The sequence below is a fragment of the Athalia rosae genome, chromosome 7 (genome assembly GCF_917208135.1).
Source record: "Athalia rosae chromosome 7, iyAthRosa1.1, whole genome shotgun sequence".
NCBI lineage: Eukaryota > Metazoa > Arthropoda > Insecta > Hymenoptera > Athaliidae > Athalia > Athalia rosae.
In genome coordinates this window covers 12,105,361-12,123,767 of record NC_064032.1, presented here as the reverse complement: position 1 = coordinate 12,123,767, position 18,407 = coordinate 12,105,361, and the positions used below count along the sequence as shown (strand labels likewise).

Sequence of the window (18,407 nt, the reverse complement as noted above, 5' to 3'; positions counted from 1 at the left end):
TTAGCAAAAGAAAACGAAAGTCGCTATTACTTCGCTCGGTTGATAAACCGGTACGTATGGCAACGTATTTTTTCAAAATATTCTCACAGGTATATAACTTACATATGCAGAATAAAATTTTGCGGCTGTATGGCGATGCGAATAATTTCATTGCACGTGTGCACATACTCTGTACACGTATAAATATGTACGTAAACCAGTGTGTTGAAAAAAAAATCAAAAAAAATAAAATAAAATAAGAGGGTGAACTTTTTGAACACGGGTGATTTTTTTTTTCTATTATTCATTATTTATCCAGGTTTATTTTTTATTGTTTTTTTTTTGATTTATTTTACTTCATTGTACGTACGTATTTTTTACGTTCACCGAGGAGATCTTTTATTATATAAAACGCGCTTCTCAACGCAGACTTCACTGTAGATTTGGTGCACGTACAGAGGAAGGAAGAGTGCAGAAACAGGAGCAAAATCAGGATCTCGGCATCAGGATCGTCGCGAGAGGCCGGTCCTTATTCCTAACTGGTTCGGGAGGCCCCGAAGCGACTACTATATGTGATATTTATTCTTCTTTTCATTTTGTTTTTTTTTTTTTTTTCTTTCCTTTTTTCATTATTTCTCTTTCCTTTTGCTTTATTTTTATCGCGTCGGAACGCAACGCTTCGCACGGGCATCGCGAGCGCCCGGAATTATTACCGCCGAATCGCAAGCGCGCACACACGCTTACCGTACCGGTAATAAATGCACGGCTATTTTCACAGGTATACGCACGCGTACCTATGCGTTTATGTAAATGTAAAAACTTACACGTGTGCGAACGGTGTGTAATTCCAATATATGTACCATACATAGGTGCGTAAGGGCGATTTGTAAGAGAGTCTAGACGACGCGCACCTGTATGGAGTCCTCCGCGTCACGAAGATATTCAGGATCTTGAATCCGGAGGTTCGTGGTTTCTTCGGCGGTTGATTCGGATCATCACTTATTCGACGAGAAGAGAAACGATACGAGAAAAAGATTTATAAAAAAAAATAAATAAAAATAAAGAAACATTCCGCGTGGATTTTGGAGAACTTGAATTAAAATTGGACCGACGCGCGACGTCGATTCATTTCGTTTTCTGTCGAATCACATATGGCTGACCTGCAAAAAGGAAGGAGGAAATAGGAAAAAAAATAAATCAGAGCAATCTTATCAAGCTGCACGGAACTTCTCAATGGCAAGTTTTCGAGAGGAAGCGAGTAAAGAGAAAGAAAAAGTAAAAGGGAACTTTGATTTCTTCCTATCATTCGTGTATCGAAGATGTATCCAGATAAAAGAGGAAGACAAAAAAGAATTATTTCATCTTTTCTTTGACTCGGCTATCGTAGAAATAGAAATGATAAAAGAAAAACCTTCGAGGTAAGAGGCATGATTAGAAAAAGAAAAAAAAAAAAACCATTTTTTTTTTCGAGTTTATTTCCCGATTGTGACTTTGTATGTTTAAGGATAGGACCGGATGCAGTTATCAAACCAACGGCGATAACCAACACGCTTTTTACAAACGCGCGTGTATTCGAATACGGTGTGTATACGTACATACGTGATATTATTACGAATTCCCACGTTAAATACACACGATGCAGATATGTCTGAGAAAGGATAAAAAAATTTTTCCTCCACACATTTAGTAATGGGTGAGTTTTGAAAATGTTTTTTTTTTTTTTCTTGGCGTTTAATATTTGCGCAGTGAATTAGTCGTTTTTCTCGATTTGCCGCACTTGTATAGGGACAATGATATTCCATTGAAATTGTAGTTGCGCGCGTGGCAAAAGGACTGTGATGTGGATCGAGATAGGATAAATTCGTCGATCGATCGATCGACGATGACGAAATATTGATTAAATAAATTACGATTTATACGATTGAATTTCACACGTACAGATAAGTAGAAACTACAAACGATCATCGGGCACAGCCCAGTTCGTTAATTAACATAATTAGCATAATCCTTGACTCCGCATATGTGCCATGGCGCGCGTGGTAAAATTGAATCCGAGAACAATGATCGAATTGGATCGCCTACTTTACAATCACACCGTATATTCACGAATATCTACCTCACATATGTTATTTACCATCGATATCGTACAGGTACAAAAATAGTTGTGAGGTAGAGGTGTACGTATAAAATAATGACATCTAATAATTGTTGTAAATATTTCGACAGAATTTTTGTCAGCTCATAGATCATCGGAAGCACAATAAACTATTTCCTCTACCCGTAGCGACGATCGACCAAATATTTGTTCAGCAGTTTGTCTATTTTTTCCATTTTTTTTTTAATTTCTTCACTATTTTTTTTCTTTTTTTTTTTCTTCTCGTTTTTCCAACATGGCGTGAGTAATACGATGAAATTCAAAGCGAACCCACAACTATCGTGGAAGCCCCTTCGAATTTTGGCTGTACCGAATTCAACTGTTTTATCCTTCGGGAAGAAAAGAAAAAAGGAAATTGAATTTCACGTAAAATTTTTATCATTGAAAAAATTTGACCTCTCTTCGACTCGACGAAAAACTCTTTCAAATCTGTTTTCGGAATTTCGTTCGAAAGCCTCGATTCCCCCGTAACCCAGGTAGGGATGCGCAGTTTTTAGATTTTCTTTTCCTTTATCTTTATTTATTATTTTTCTCATTCTACGGGGTGTGCGGTTTTCCCGCGCTCCGTTGGCGCAGATAGAGCTTGGACGAGAAATAATACGATAGACGTCGCCGCTCGATCGGATCTCCATGGAGACAGACACCCCGGGAAAACGCGCCCTTTTTGGGATTCCCGTCTCTCCCCTTCGCCTTTTCACGTTTAACTGTCCCAAGTTCGTGAGGTTACCGGCATCGCGGATAAACTATATGTATAGTAGGCTTTTTCACCCTCCTCGTCGTTTTAACTTCATCCCTCCACGCCCGACTACCCCGACCCGTCCGGCCGCTAAACTCTTCTCATGCCCCGGTCAAAGGTCACGACCTAGCTGCGCGCCTGCCACCGCGACTATCTCACATTGTCCGAGGACGACTCCGAGGGTTATCAAGGTTCGGGCTTTGTTTCAAGGTCATCCGTTTAAATTTTTCATCGCTTCATTTTACTCCTTATTTTATCCTATCTTATTCGCTTGTGTTGTTTTTTCAACGACTCCTCCGTACGCTTCTGCGGTATTACGATATGACTATTTACGTATACGCGTGATGAACTAACAGGAAATTAGGAGACTGATAACATAGACGAAAAAGAACTACCAGCTGTAACGTTTAGAAAAAAGGAAAAAAAAAAACAAAAACGACGTTACAGTTACAGCTATAAAGTGGTTTTTTCAATCGTAATGGTAATATCAATGCGGTTCGCCGCATCCGATTCACCAATGAAAAAAGATCGGCGACCTTTTTTTTTATATTCCTTCATAATTTTCGTACGGTCGTATGTGTGTATTTTTTTATTTTTCAAATCTCACACGGACAACGATCTTCGTTTCTCTTTATTTTGCTTTCTTCGGATTTTCGTTTTAAAACGTGGTTTCCATTAAGGAATATGAAGAAACCAAAATTTTCACGTTTTCTCGAAGAACGTTTCAGAAAATCTTTCCACCATGGATTGAAAGGGGTGAAAAATATGTAATCGAAATACGACGAAGACTCCGTGCCGATCGCATGCGTATTCTCATGAAATTTTTATTCGAAGAATCGAATAAATCTCGATACAAGTGTGTTATATTTTTTGGTTCGTTTTTTTCTTTTTTTTCTTTCAATTCTCGCGGTGAAACTTGCACAGATGTTTAAATGGATATCGATACGGTTTAACGTGATACACGTGTATTATTATGACGTGTTCGACGTTCGATCTTCACCGCACGGTGTCGTGTCCCGAAACTAAAAAATAATTACAATCCGTACAATCGATTGACAAAAATAAAAATCAAAAGAATAAAAAGAAGGAATGCGTATCAATTTACCGAGAGGAACAATTTTCTGATACGCAACGTCGAGGTCGTGCATATTACACAGATGATATTATAATGTACCTGCGTGTCTCGTTCAATGAAAACTTTTTTTACGGTAATTCTTTCTTTCTTTATTTTTTTATTTTTTTTTCCACAACCAGCGGTGGGGGAAAAAAATTTATTGTAACGATCAGTAGCGATACCGAAATTAGGAGTTCATTCGCCCCTGTTGAGACGGCAAAGAGAAAAAAAAAAAAAAAATACATAAATAATGAAATGAAAAATAAAATCGAAGAGTTTTCCGACCACTGCAGTTATTCGTGCAGATGACTGATTTAATTGAATCACCGCGAGATCGTTGATTTCGTGTCATTTATTATTATATTTATAGGGTGTACAGGTATAATATGGGTGTAGTATAAGAGGCTTTCACCTGCTGTTGCTGCTGGTGCATTTTTATATTTAATCCGAATGATGCACCTGCGGTATAATATACCTACCTTGTTGATTTTTATTTTCATCCTGTTTTTTTTTTCTCTTCATTTTTCTCTGCTTGAGATTTTTTTTTTTTTCTACCCTCAACCCACCGATGGCGCTCGTGCCGAAACCATCCTCGTGAGGTCTGCATTTGGAGAGAAAAAAAAAGGCAAAAGAAAGATATTTGAGATTTTTACGACGTTCTTTGAACATTCGAAAATTTATCCCTTCCTAATAACTGCATGGAACCCTTTGCTATGTAATATATAAATATAAATACTTATGTTCGTCCGCAGATGCAACCGAGGACAATTTTTGCTTTGTTTTTGTGACGGCGAAGTCGCTAAAAATTTCTGACGAAAAAGACAATTTTTGGTAGCGATAGATTTTGCTCGTCAGAATTTGAGATTTATTCTCGTTTCATATCCACTCGACGTTGTCCAAATCCGTTAATAAACAAAACAGCGGGATATTTTGAGAGAAATTTTCAAGTGATTTGGAAATATAAAGGGTAAGTGGTTTCTCTGCAAGGGAAACCTGATCCTGAGGTTTTCATATTCAAATTTTCCGTCACTAGATTCCTTCTAATGATCTGAAAATGTTTTTCTACGCGGTTCAGCTAGTAAACCGGGAATCGTATTGTAATTATAATATACATACATCGAAGTTCTAATCCCCAAAAAAGTATCCTGCCCAAAAGAGATTAGGTTAGACGGAGCAAAACTCGAAGACAGGATGTGCAGGTATGTATCAGGAAATACGTGCAGCATTAGCCCTGCAGCAGATAAAAAATGAAAAAGACAAAACGAGAAAAGAAAGGGGACCTAATAAGACAGGTGTGGTAAATTGGTGCAGAGAATCGCGAGACGAAAGTATCCTGCGCCTTGCGAGTATACCGAACTGAAGAGAAAAAAAGAAATCTATGTACATATATTTGAAGTAAAAATTTGTAGTATTCCGAAGCAGCTATCAGGTGCGCTAGTTTTCAATTCAGTACTTGTTTTTTCGTGTCTGGAGTACTTTGTTCGCTCCTTTGTAAAAAAAAAATTTTTTCACCTATTTTTCCTCCAGTCTAGACAGTTTTCTCTTTTCCTTGTATTTTTCAAGTTCCCCACGACACAATATGTCCCCCCAAAAGTTGCATATGAATAACCCAAAATTGGATTCCGCATACCGGTACACGGGGTTGGGTAGGTAATAAGGTTGACGCGGTGAATTTTGTGGTCTTTTCCTGCTACGTTTGAACGTAGAAGGACATAATTTTTTTTTTCTTTCTTTCCTTCCTTCGCCTACCCTCTCGTCTCTCTTCTTTTCTTACGGTATATTTTTCTCCCCTCCGCAGAGGAACGCGACAAGCTCGTTCCGCGCCTGAAGTGGTACTTTTCTTCTTTCTCCTTCTATTTTATTATATTTTCTGTTCTTGTTTTTTTTTTTTTTCTTTCATTTTTCCTCTTCTTCTCCGTTACCCCTGTTTTCTTCTTCGGGTACTTTTGACGGAGGGCTCGTCTTTTGTACTTCAGCTTCACCACGAATCGCACCACAGCTGTCACCGCAGTCGTTTATATAATTGCTCTTCAAATCCAATTTCCGACTCGCACGATATACAACGACACACGTATCACACACGCATGTCACTGTACATATCCACGCGCTTTTTCTCGTCGACAAATATACTGATCCATCAATTCGAGTTACATCGTAATTTTTTGTACCCAAAATACACGTCTGTATAAGCGGCAATCATCGAATCGATGTATATCTTCTTTCACTCCCTAATTATCTCCCCTTCATTTTCACTTGTACCGAGTCAATTATTTATGTAAATTCCTTTTCCTCTTCTCTCACTCTATTTCATTCTTTTCTCATCTTCTCTCCTTCTGCAACACACAGCGTGTGCAGTATACACGGTCATGAATTATACATAATTAACATATTATGTGGATTCGAATCGTTGCGTGTTCGCGATTTATTTCAATCTCGTGAAAAACAATTCTTCTTCAAATTCGGAAAAAAAATCACCACACAATTAGCGAATTTTTGTAGAAGTGTATCGTCTATTTGTTTGTCGGAAAATTTTAGTCTCCACCTCTATTGTTAATCATAAATCATATCTGACGCATCCTAGGGATGTTCAGACGCAGGTGAGGCCAGATCAAAAATGATAATGAAATATTACCAACGATTATGATAATTATACGATGACGATGCAGGTAAGCAATCCGCGTGCAGCGTGCTCCGCGTGGTACGACACTTTTATCAATTCACGGGATCTCCGTAAGAATTGAAAGATGAAGAAAAATTTAAGAACAAAAAAAAAAAAAACTACTTTTTCCACTAGGACTCATTCAGCCGCACGCATATATGTGTTAATATACACTTTTTGTACGAGTTTTACTGTTCAGGTTTTGTTTTATTTTATTACTTTTAACCTGTTGAACCGAAAAACCACCTGCACGCGCTTTACGCACGTCACAGCTGTTCTTTTTATTATACCCTATAATATACTCGATTTAAATCAAGGGCACTGATGGCCAGTGAGATTATAATAATACTTTTCATTTCATCTACAACGCATTGAGTTATTATTAGTTTATTCCTTCGGAAGACAAAAGAATTGGGAAAGAGAAAGTAATGAAAATTTAATAGCATAATTAATCTGGGTATTCGAAATTCTAGCGGTGCGTCGGGCTTACATACTTCATGTATACAAACTATTATTTTATACGGCATGTATAAAATCCAGAAAAATATGAACGGATAAAAAAAACCGTCTACTCAGCATACAAAAAAGTATAATGTGTCTATGTGTATACATTTATAATCGTAATTATAAACCCTACTTTACATGCTTATACATTTATGTATGTATAGTATATATGTATACCAACATTGAAGTAAATGAAAAATTTTGAAACATATTTTATACAAAAATATAAGCTGCGAGTGGGATAAACGTCACCGGGACGTTTTATAGAGAAATAAAAGGAGGGACCAATAATGATAATAACGCGCGGTATCAAAAGATGACTGATGACCAAGGGTTGGAGAAGTAGTAAATATCCCTCCTGATTTTTCATTTCTTATTCTTTTTTCTTCTCTTCGTGCATAGTCACAATATGATTTTGGTTTCATTCGAATGCAACGCCACCACATTTATGGTGTCACACGTTTTACTCTACCGGAATAACGTGTGAGGATGGGATTTTTATACCGCCGGGTGTCCCTCTTCCAGACCCGGAGGGAGGAGAGAACAGGGGAAAAAGGGATGTCAGTAGCAACGACGAAAAAATGAAAAGTAACGAGCATTAATTTCAGCGTTTTGTCACAAGCACCGGAACACGTACAGTACGATAACAATTGGAATAACGTGATACCGAAGTTATGATAGTCGCAAGTAGACACATATGATGTACGAATTTAAATTCATATTATTTTTATTTTTATTTTTTTTTTCTCGTGTCAATTATCGTGCAATTCGTTTTCACTGAGTGATAAGGTGTGCGAAAAAATTTCGGTGATTGATGAATTTCGGATTTCCCGTATCTACGTTAGTTTCATTAATTTTTTTGCTCCAGTTCTCAACGACGACGATGACGATGTCGCAGGTGATGCAAAAGAGGCAGCTGCGGATTGCGCTGCAGAATTCTTTCATATATTCTTTCTTTTACCTGCAAAACGATTTCCCCGCACATCTGGCTACGATGGAAATTAAATTGTACGTACATCCCTAACCATTTGCGCATACTATATTTTTTCGACTCGATTGATTCGTATTTCTTTCTTGTTTCTTCAAACAATTTCTCTCGTTTTTCGAGTCAATTATTTTTACATCGAATAACGCAAGAGCACCGAACGTTGTGAATTACAAACATATGCATAAGAATAAGAAATGAATAATATTTAAAAAAAAAAACTGATTGAACTCAACGGAAGTTGTTTCCGAATTTTCCTTGCAGTTCATCCAATTCGTGAAGTATTTATAGGAGCTGAGAAACTATTTCTCTGTATCGATCAGCGGGAGTTAAATTAGTTATATACATGTATATATATATTCAATTTATTTTCATATTAGTTGCTAATTTATTGACGCCACGATCAGGCTATATTTATATATATATATATGTAATGTGTATATACATGGTATCTCTTCCTGCCAACAGACGTTCCATTATTTATTTATTTTTTTTTTTGATTTCCTATTACATAATATCCAATTCGTAGGTCAATTATTAATAATATCTCTTTCACTCGTCAATCTTGCTTTTAGTGATATTGTTTTTTTTTTTTTTTTTCAATTTAATTCGATTATCATTAAATTTATATTTCTCACGGGGTTCAGCCTGTTGTATTCTTTCCGTTAAGAAAGAGTATCACAAATTAATTTACCAATACTTACGATAGTCTATCGTATTTGAATTTTTCTTTTTAATGTTCTTCAAATTTTGTTATTTGAATTTCTTTCGTTCTATCATTTTCTCTATAATTAATCTATATGTTCAGTATAGGTATTATAACGTTATTTTTCTACATACCTTTGTTTTAGTCATTTTTTTCACCGTTTTTTATTTTTCGAATCATCAGATTTCGGTGTATATCCAGTTTTTTGCGTGATCAATTACTGTGTATGAATAACATCTGAATTTCCATACGTATACGTGGTACGATTTTTTTCTACTCAATTATCAAATTTTCACTTTTCAATTGAAATTCCTTCTTTTTTCTTTTACAATTTCACGTCATTCCAATTTGAAGAATACAACAAACCACCTATCGTTTCATTTTCCGAATTCATTTTTCTCCTTTATTCTATTTAATTCGAGTTTCATAGTTTTTTCTTTCTTTCTTTTTTTTCTTCAAACACTTTTGGGTTAAATAAAACTTAAAATCTAAACGACACTTACAATTAGCTAAAATACAACGTTACACTCAAATTTCGTGATATAGCTGCTGCTGCTGAATCGTTCATTCATAATATTCGTCGTCGTTTTCCTTTTTTTTTTTCTCTACTTTTCTCTGTCCTTTATCAATACTGTCAATGTTTTTGTCAATTGTCGAAAAAAAACCACGAAAAAGTTTGAAAAAAAAACAAACCAAAAGCAATAACGATGTACCGATGTACACAAAAATGGCGTTCTAACTATGATGAAAAATAATTGTAAAAATCTTCGTCCATATATTTAAAAACTATTGTATAGTATATATTATGTACTACTACATAGTAAAGGTATGTATATAGTATGGACTTGAGTTTTTTGTTTTTGCTTCTGTTTCACACACATTGCGTTTAATTGTTCTTAATAATATTATTATTATTACCATTAATATTATTATTATTATTTTGTGTCGATTACACGTTTTGGTAGTGGTCAACGATTAGTTCTCTTCCTTTTTTTCCTTTTTTTTTTTCATTTTATTTATCGTTAATTTGTTTCTGTCGTTCACGTTGCATACAATAAATAGGTATTAACGCCAGTCGATGCGAAAAAAGTATAACACATATAAAATAATAGAAGAAAAATTATAAGAAAATAAGAAAAATGTAACATAGAAGTGTGATCTATGATATTGGGTTGTAAACTATTTATACATAAATTATTATCAATTCATTAATTTTAGTACTATAATTATCGTACAGCTTATGTTCAGCGTACGTAGGTATATTACGAGCTTCTGGACACAATTTTATGCGATTTTGGGTTTGAATATAAAAAATTTGTGACGTTGATGATGTATTGGATAGTTTGATAATTTGATCGTATCGATGAAACTGTTAGAAATTCTGCCAATTTATTGATTCATTTCACTTGTGTTTCGAATCTTCAACCTAAAGCTCGTGATATTATTAGAGTACACGTACAGCTGCTTAATTTCTTAATTAACAATATAATTATACAGTCGGCTAATGAAAATTAAAGAATTTTTTGCGTTTTCTTTTTTTTTTTTTTTTTTTACGCAACATTCTCAATCGCTCATTATTTCGCTTAACTTTGTCTAAAAAAATATAACATGCACATTAAGAGTTTGATTTGTAAAAAATATATAAAAAACATGATGTTAAAAAGTATAAAAAAGCGTGTTAAATAATCCTATATAAATGCTGCGCACATAGGTACAGTTCTCTCTGGCAGGGTACAATTAAAGGTATCATCATATTATGTTCGGGGTATACAGTGCAGTTAATTAATTAATCAATCGATCAATTAATTAATTAACTCAATTAATTATATTATCGTTATACAGTCAATATATAGAAACTATTCGTTAACTAATTATTTAAATATTATTGTTACGTCTTTTGCTTCGACTTTTTTTCTAATTTGCTGTTTGGGTTTTTTTTTTTTTATTGATTAGCATGGAAAATCTCTGTCGTACAATATTGTTGGTTCGTTAATTTGTTCAATTTTTTTTTTTTTCTCGTAATGTGTTCGTGTATTTATGTGTATGTGTACATATTGAATAGTTTTTTCGTCTAGACTCAACTTTTCCAACTCTCAGTTTCGATTTACATTATTATTTTTTTACCGTTGAATTAATTGTTGTTAATTTCTTACTTCTGCCTTTCTTTCTTTCCTTTTTTATTTTTTTGTTTGTCTTTTTTTCTAAGAATAATATCATTGTACATAATAGTAACGATGTAATATGCACGGTGTTACACATTACACGTGTTCTATTACAACAGTTTAATTTTTTTTTTTTTTTTTACTGGTAAACTACACGTATTTATAAGCTATTATTGATAGACGGTGCATTTATGTACACATAAAATTTGCGACTGCTGATTAATATTACCTACGCCCTCGATTTCAAATATTACAATATAACATTGATCAATTATTGCTAATTTGCATGAGTAACAGATATTTTCATGAGGATTTTTTTTTTCGATTTGTACATTAGGAAAACAGTTGAACATTTCTGGAAAATTACTGCGGTTGGGGTAGGAGCTACGGAAATACGTTGAAATTAACGAGTGTCGCACCGTAACACAGGCACAATTACATTTTTTTTTTTTTCATCTATTTATTTATTTGTCCTTAAACTTTATTGTCTGAGCAGTACTTGTATTAGCAGTGGGTGATCGGTGAATCATTAGCTGACAGAAAACCAGAATTTAGGAATCAAATGAAATTGAATCGATGATTCTATCCTCTAATCAAAGTGAAACATACCTCAGGGGTGAAATTAAATCGAGGGCGCACGTAAATATTACGTAAAATGGTAGAAGATGTTCAATTACTTTTTAGCTAATGTGACAAGAGATGAGCAGCGTCTTATTTTCGGTCTTATTTATACAAACGATAGTAACGGATGATTGTTTTTTTTTTCATCCATTTTATTCGTTATAGTTTTTCTTTCATTTCAAATTGTGCACCATAAATAAATTGGTAATTTACTGCACCGTTTGTTCATTATGAGAGAGGCACCACTTTCTTCCGAACCTATTTTTTCCTCTTTTTTTTCTCTATTACAATCTTTTCTCGTTCACGCACTCACAACTGATTTGTCATTCTTTTATTTTTCTTGAATCTTGTTCTCTCATCATTCTCACCTCTTTCTAAATGTCTTTTTTCGTTCTCTTAATATCTATTCATTTATTTATTCATTTTTATTACTTCCTTTCAATTATAATACGATCAATTTTTTCTACTTCTTTCGCTTTTCTTTTCTTTCCCCTATCTTGTTGACCGATCAATCAATGAATGAATTAATTAATATAGGTAATAATGAGTAGGAGGATCACCTATGGTGCGTAATGGATAGGTATATAGTATTAATAATTGTCGATTTGGCAGTATGGCAATTTTTTTTTTTCTTCTTCGTTTCAATAATCTAATCTCAAGCTTAATTATCTTCGATAAATTTAGGAAATTTTCACGTCTATTTTTTCATTTCTTTCTTTTTTCTTTAAACTATTCAATCTTTGCCTAAGTCGTGTATATCATCAATAATTTGTAATATCTATACATAACAATTGTAGAGAGTGTGACGTCACGTCGAGCTAATTATCGCTAATTTTAATCCCCATTTCGTAATTTATGTTTAAATAGATCGATTATCAAAAAAGAAGTTTTCCGTACGTACGTTGCCCTTTTTTCTACTATTTTTGTTGCTGTAATATTTTTTTTTAGTTTAGTTTTGTTCATAATTTTTTTTTTTTTTTTAGTAGTAAAAGAGTACATATAGCGTATTATCGTAATAGATATTCGTCATTAGACTGTATAGTAGTAGAAACATGGTCGTTTTTCAACATTATACTCTCGAATATTATTGTACATAATTGAAATGTTTTAATCCCTCTACGCTATTAATTGAACCAACTAGATATGACGAAGAATAATCTTTTAAAAGGGCTCAAAAAAATTTTTTTTTATTATTTTTATTCATTCGTTTTCATTACGTCTTATTATTATTATTTACGGTGAAAATTATTAAAGTTATTAATATGCCCATTATTCAGATATGTCCGACTCCATTTTTTTTTCTATCCCTAACTGTCCTACATTAATACACGCCAGATGAAATGCAATGATAATTTTTTTTTTTTTTCTTTTCATCAATTCGATTAATTTCCGTCTATCTAACATAAGTATTTATTGAACGTCGTCGACACGCGTTTGCAATTTCAACGATTCAATCGATGGGTAGAAGAAAATTGAGAGAATTAGATTCCTGAATTTAGAACACCGCCATCGAATAAAAATGATGAATAATTATTCGTCTATCGATTTGATCGCGCCCGTAGTTACGATATTAGAAAATAGAAACAGAGAAGATTATAAATTGGACGCTGAGCCCCCCGGGACTTGATTATCAACAATTATATCAATCATTTTCGCTCTCCTATTTATTTAGAAGTTATCATTAATATTATTATTATTATTTTTATTCGACCTTTTTCTATCAAATTTTGCTAACTAGTCATGAACTTCTTTCGATTAAGGTCTACGATTATTATTTTTCTTTTCTTTTTTTTTTTTTTTTACATCGGAGACGATCGTCTGTCACAACTCTACAAAAAAATAAAGATGTACGTATAGCAAAAAAGAATAGAAATAACGATGAAAATTTCCTTCACGAAAGTGCTTGTGCTGCTCTTCCTTATACTTCGTTCATCTTTTTAATTTTCGTTCAACTCTCGCTGGATTGCTAATTTTCTTTTTTTTTTTTTTTCTGTTTTTTTAAATTTTTTCTTCTCCACTTTTTATGTGTAATCATAGATATATTATATCTATGGTGTAATGGTATAATGTTTCACTAGCTATAGATATACAGTCACTGTTTGAATTCAACACTTGGTACCTTATCGCTTAACATTTTCACTACTATACGATGTAATTATTCATTATTATATTCGTCTCTGTAAAATAAGAATATACGCAATACGCTCTGTCTATATCCGCGGCAGGAGGTCGGTGATGGGGGGGGGGGGGGGGGAGGGGGATGGGAGACCGGAATAATTACCGCTTATTTTGAGGTAAAACACTTCTTTTTTTTTTTTTGTTTTGTCCGCTGCACACATCAACACTCTTCCGTCTGGAAGATCTATTACACTCGACGTATTCTCACCTGGTCAGATGATCCAATATCGCGTTTCCGATGTTGCCTGTCTCTACGATCAATTGTACCATCTCTTCGATCGCATGGTTCTGCTCGTCAGTTGGCGTAGTGATCAAACGATCCCAAATATTCCAGGCTAGCTCGATAGCAGAACTGATACTGGTCCTGTAATGAAATGAAGTGTAAAGGAAATAACTCTGCAAATATCGAACCGACGAAAGACTTGTCATAGCTCTCGAGTGGCTCACCTCAGTTTGAACCATCGCAGGGCGTTGGGTGCGCAGTATTCTAACTGTTTGGAAGATATCGACAACTCCTTCGTACTGCATACGCTCAAGGACGATACTTAGCGTAATGAATACTCCGGTACGTCCGACTCCGGCACTGCAGTGTACCGTTATAGGCCCATCTTGTCCGAACTGTTCCTTCGTCTTATGGACCTGTCCTATGAAATCTATGAACCCATCACCTGACTTTGGTACCCCCTGCTCGGGCCAGTCTATGAACTGGAATTGTCTGACCGTCCGACTTGCTCCGTCCCTTGCATCGGTGACCTTAAACTCCCTGAGAATGTACTGCGGCATGTTGTACTCGGCGATGGGATCGACAACGAAGCATTGGTATCTTATTGATCGATCGGATGGCCAGTATTGGTGGCATTTCTCTCTGCCCATCTCCTTGAGCTTCGTCAACATAACAACTATTGTCGAATTGTGCTCCCACAGCATCCGCCAGAAGTCGTCGGTTGTGTCGTTCAGCGGTCCTTGGGTAGCGATGTAGGCACCGCGGTACCGATATCCGTCTATCAGACTTGCGTTTATGTAATCGGAGCCTTCGATATTTCTCTGGGGTTGTAAACAGACCCTCGTACACTCGTACGGTAAGATATGAACGAGGCGATTCTTGTGCTTGTTACAAGCTAAATTAGCTGAGATGAATCTCGTCGAGTCGGCTTTTATGTTTGAAAGCTTCTTGAACTCCAATTCCATACCGGTGATATTGTCAAGTTCGGGTTGCATCAGTTTCTGGATATGCGAATGCAAATTTCTCGCCGGTACTTCCGTATTGCCGCATATGACGGCTTCCAAGAGAGCGTCGTGAATAAAAATATACTGGTCTTCCGTCTGCACCATGTAATTACGCTGCGCCCTGAGGCATGTCACGTGGCCGTAAATGTCTATCATTTTTTCGTGCTTTATACGCTCCAACATAGAGTCAATAACTATGAAACATCCGGTCCTCCCAACCCCGGCGCTACAGTGAACAACCAGAGGACCACTTTCGGGTATGTTCAGTGATTTGACTCGTCTTAGAAATTGTAAGAACGGAGCCGGATGCTCGGGGACTCCGTGGTCTGGCCAGGCGGTGAATTGTAACTGTTTTATTTCTCTACGTTCCGAGTAACCGTTTCTGCAGACCTGGAAAGTTCTGATACAGTATGTAGCTAGTTCCTGAACATCGCTTATGTTAACGGTCATCTGACCGTAGGTATCCGCCCCCCTAGTCGGCCAGTATTGATCACATTTTATTCTGGTCCTTTCCTCAAGTTTGGTCATCATCACGATAGTGCTCGTCCTCAGCTCCCAGCACATTCGCCAAAAGTCAGCGAAAGTGTCTTGCAAGGGTCCTTGAGTGGCCACGTACGCGTTTTGTTTTCTATAGCCATCGCAGTAGTTTGCATTTATGTAATCCGAACCCAGCATACCGTCCAGCGACTGTAAGATTACTCGGGAATGATCGTAGGCGATTACGTTAGCGTAGCGGTTCTTCGGTTTGTTCACTTCCATGTTCGAATGATCCCACGTAAACTGCTGACCTGGTTCTATGGACTCGTATTCCTGGCTGAACTTGAGATTGTCGTTGGCTTTCAGCCGCTCTATGTGATTTCCAAGTTCGCTAATGGGAATCGGTGGATGCGAAATCATACCGGGAGTCTGGAAATTCAGACGACGCATTTCCACCGGATCCGAAGGAGCGTGACTCGAGCTTATGTCCGCAGCCATTAACGGACGGGTTACCGCGGCTTGGTCCGGAGCTTTGCAGGGTTGTCGGCGTCTGTTCGAAACGTGAAGTTTACATTACGCTGCAGGAAAATGAGAATCGAAGATCGTTTCGGACAAAATGCTATGCTTACTTTCTGATGACGAATAGTAGAACCAAAAAGACGCTACCAACGAGGGCGGCGATGATCGGCCCCACAACCCAAACCATTCCTGGTTCTTGACCGCTCGTTGTTACGGATACGTCTGGGTTTCCGTCTACGGGGGTGTTTGGATTCGGACGACTGGGTGGTTCGCCGGGAGGAACTTCACGCATATCCAGAGCAAGATACTCCGAGAATGGCGAAGACGTGTACAAGTGCTGGATGAAAATATCGAAGATTAATGGAACGAGGAATGAGAAAAAAATGAAATAACATAAAAAAAAACTGAACAGTGAAGAAAGAAACTCACCTTTCTTGGTGTGTCAACGATGGCTCTGACGAATATCCTGTACCTCTTATTCCTGTCCAATTTCTTATTAACAAATCCTTCATAATTACCTCCACTTCCCAAATGAAAGGTGTACGGTATGTTCCTTTGTAAAAATTTCGCAGCTATGTAGGGTGCGTTTTCCCTCTCCTGTTTTCCAGCTATATTCGATATCATATCCTCCGTAAGTTCATCCGGCTGTTTGTTCGCGGTAGCTTTATCCTCGGGTACAACGATCAGGTAATAATGCGATATGGGTCCATACTCTTCGGAAGCTTGGGGCAATATCACTTGTATTTCCTCTCCGTTAACAACCCCGTAGAAATCAGGTTTCACCATGGGTTTCGGAGCTGCCATTTGAGTGGTTACTGTGATTTTAGCCGGCGGTCTGTACTGTCCATCGGAAGGTACTGCGGTTACATTGACACTGTACGTTGTGAAGGGAGCGAGCTCGTTCACGGTCGTAGTGGTCGTATCGGGGTCCAGAGTTATTTGTTTTCTTTGAACGACTTGCGTTTGCGTTATACCCTGAGAATCAACGAATTCCTTGATGGCATCGAAGGAAACTGTGTAATTTGACGGGTTCAGTCTTATCGGTCGTTTCCAGAGCAACGTCATCGAGTGCGTGGAAACGTCCGGAGCCCTGAGATCCAGCGGAACATCCTCAGGCTTGACTTTTACGGTGACCTTATCGCTGAGTCTCCCTAGTCCAGTTTTGTACCTCGCGGCAACCGCGACCGCGTACTGGGCGTATTTTTCAAGGTTCAAAAGATTCGCCGATTCCGTGAGACCTACAATTTTTTGCTGCCATTCGTCGAGATCCTCGACCGCCGTCATGGTATAAAATATTTGGTAGCCGATTATTTTTCCACGATTTGGAACCGGTTCCCACCATACTTCGACACTGGACTCCGAAGTAGCGACCGCCTTCACGGACATCGGTGCTCTCCCGATATCCTTTTCGGTAACGATTGTAATTTTTTCCGAAAAAGGCCCCGCACCCCTAGAAGTGTACGCCCTTACGTGGAACACGTATTCGGCATTTTCTTCTAAATTCGAGAAAACCGCTCGTGTCTGAGTCGTGTTTCTTTCGACGGTCGTTGTGTGATCGTTTTTCTTGTTGAATTGTACATCGTAACGTGTTATATGCCCATTTCTATGGTGTCGAGACGGTTGTTCCCAGGTAACGCAAACCGTATCCGGTGTTTGAAAATGGAACGACAGGTTTGTCGGGGCTCCGGATGGAACGTCTTCGGGACTGAACCAATTGCGAACAGTTTCTTGACCGAATCCAATGTGGTTTTGACCAGCAACTCGAAATTCGTAATCCACGCCTCGTTCTTTGCAAAGATATCAATAAAAAATGAATACAAATATAAATCAAGCAAACTCGTAATCACAACGATCCCTCAATATTCTAATCATATTTTGGGATATCTCAAGCGTTATCATGAATCATTTACCAAGGTCAGTTATCCTATGGGTATTCTTTTGAATATCGTCGATAAACTCTTCCTTCAGCGTCTGATTAGTTACGCCATATTTTATTCTGTACCCCAAAAGTTCACCGTAAGTTTGACTCGGTCTTCCCCATTCGAGTTCTAAGACCGTTGGATTCCTTTCCATGACTCTGCATAAAAATAATCACACCGTGAAAATCATGAATGGAAGTTAAGGGATGACAATTTCCTCTCTCAATTCGAAAAATTTACTTCAAATTTAACTGCGGTCTGTTTGGTACACCGCCGGGTGTCTGTACGTGCACTGGTTGCGACCGATCACCATCCCCTTTTCTTGTGAGGGCAGCTACTTGTACCGAATATCTAGTGTCGGGTTGAAGTCCGGTTACATTCAACTCCAGTATATCCTCAAGAACGTCGCGACGCATCGGATCGTTTACATAAACCTTACCCTGATGACGATCATTTGTAAAGAAGA

At 37.0% G+C, this 18,407-nt stretch overlaps 1 protein-coding gene across 7 annotated transcripts in view; it reads right to left on the bottom strand.

Moving 5' to 3' along the window:
- Positions 1-8,715: 8,715 nt before the first annotated feature.
- LOC105686941 (tyrosine-protein phosphatase Lar) overlaps positions 8,716-18,407 on the bottom strand; it is a 332,804-nt gene continuing 323,112 nt past the window's right edge. For all 7 annotated transcript variants that reach the window (XM_048658459.1, XM_020852863.2, XM_048658461.1 and 4 more), the window contains 6 exons: positions 18,182-18,381; positions 17,933-18,099; positions 16,452-17,809; positions 16,133-16,359; positions 14,247-16,053; positions 8,716-14,163 (listed from right to left, as the gene is read on the bottom strand). In XM_048658459.1, coding sequence (XP_048514416.1) covers positions 14,095-14,163; positions 14,247-16,053; positions 16,133-16,359; positions 16,452-17,809; positions 17,933-18,099; positions 18,182-18,381 — 3,828 coding nt within the window. In that variant the 3' untranslated portion in view covers positions 8,716-14,094. The remainder of the gene's footprint in view (positions 14,164-14,246; positions 16,054-16,132; positions 16,360-16,451; positions 17,810-17,932; positions 18,100-18,181; positions 18,382-18,407) is intronic.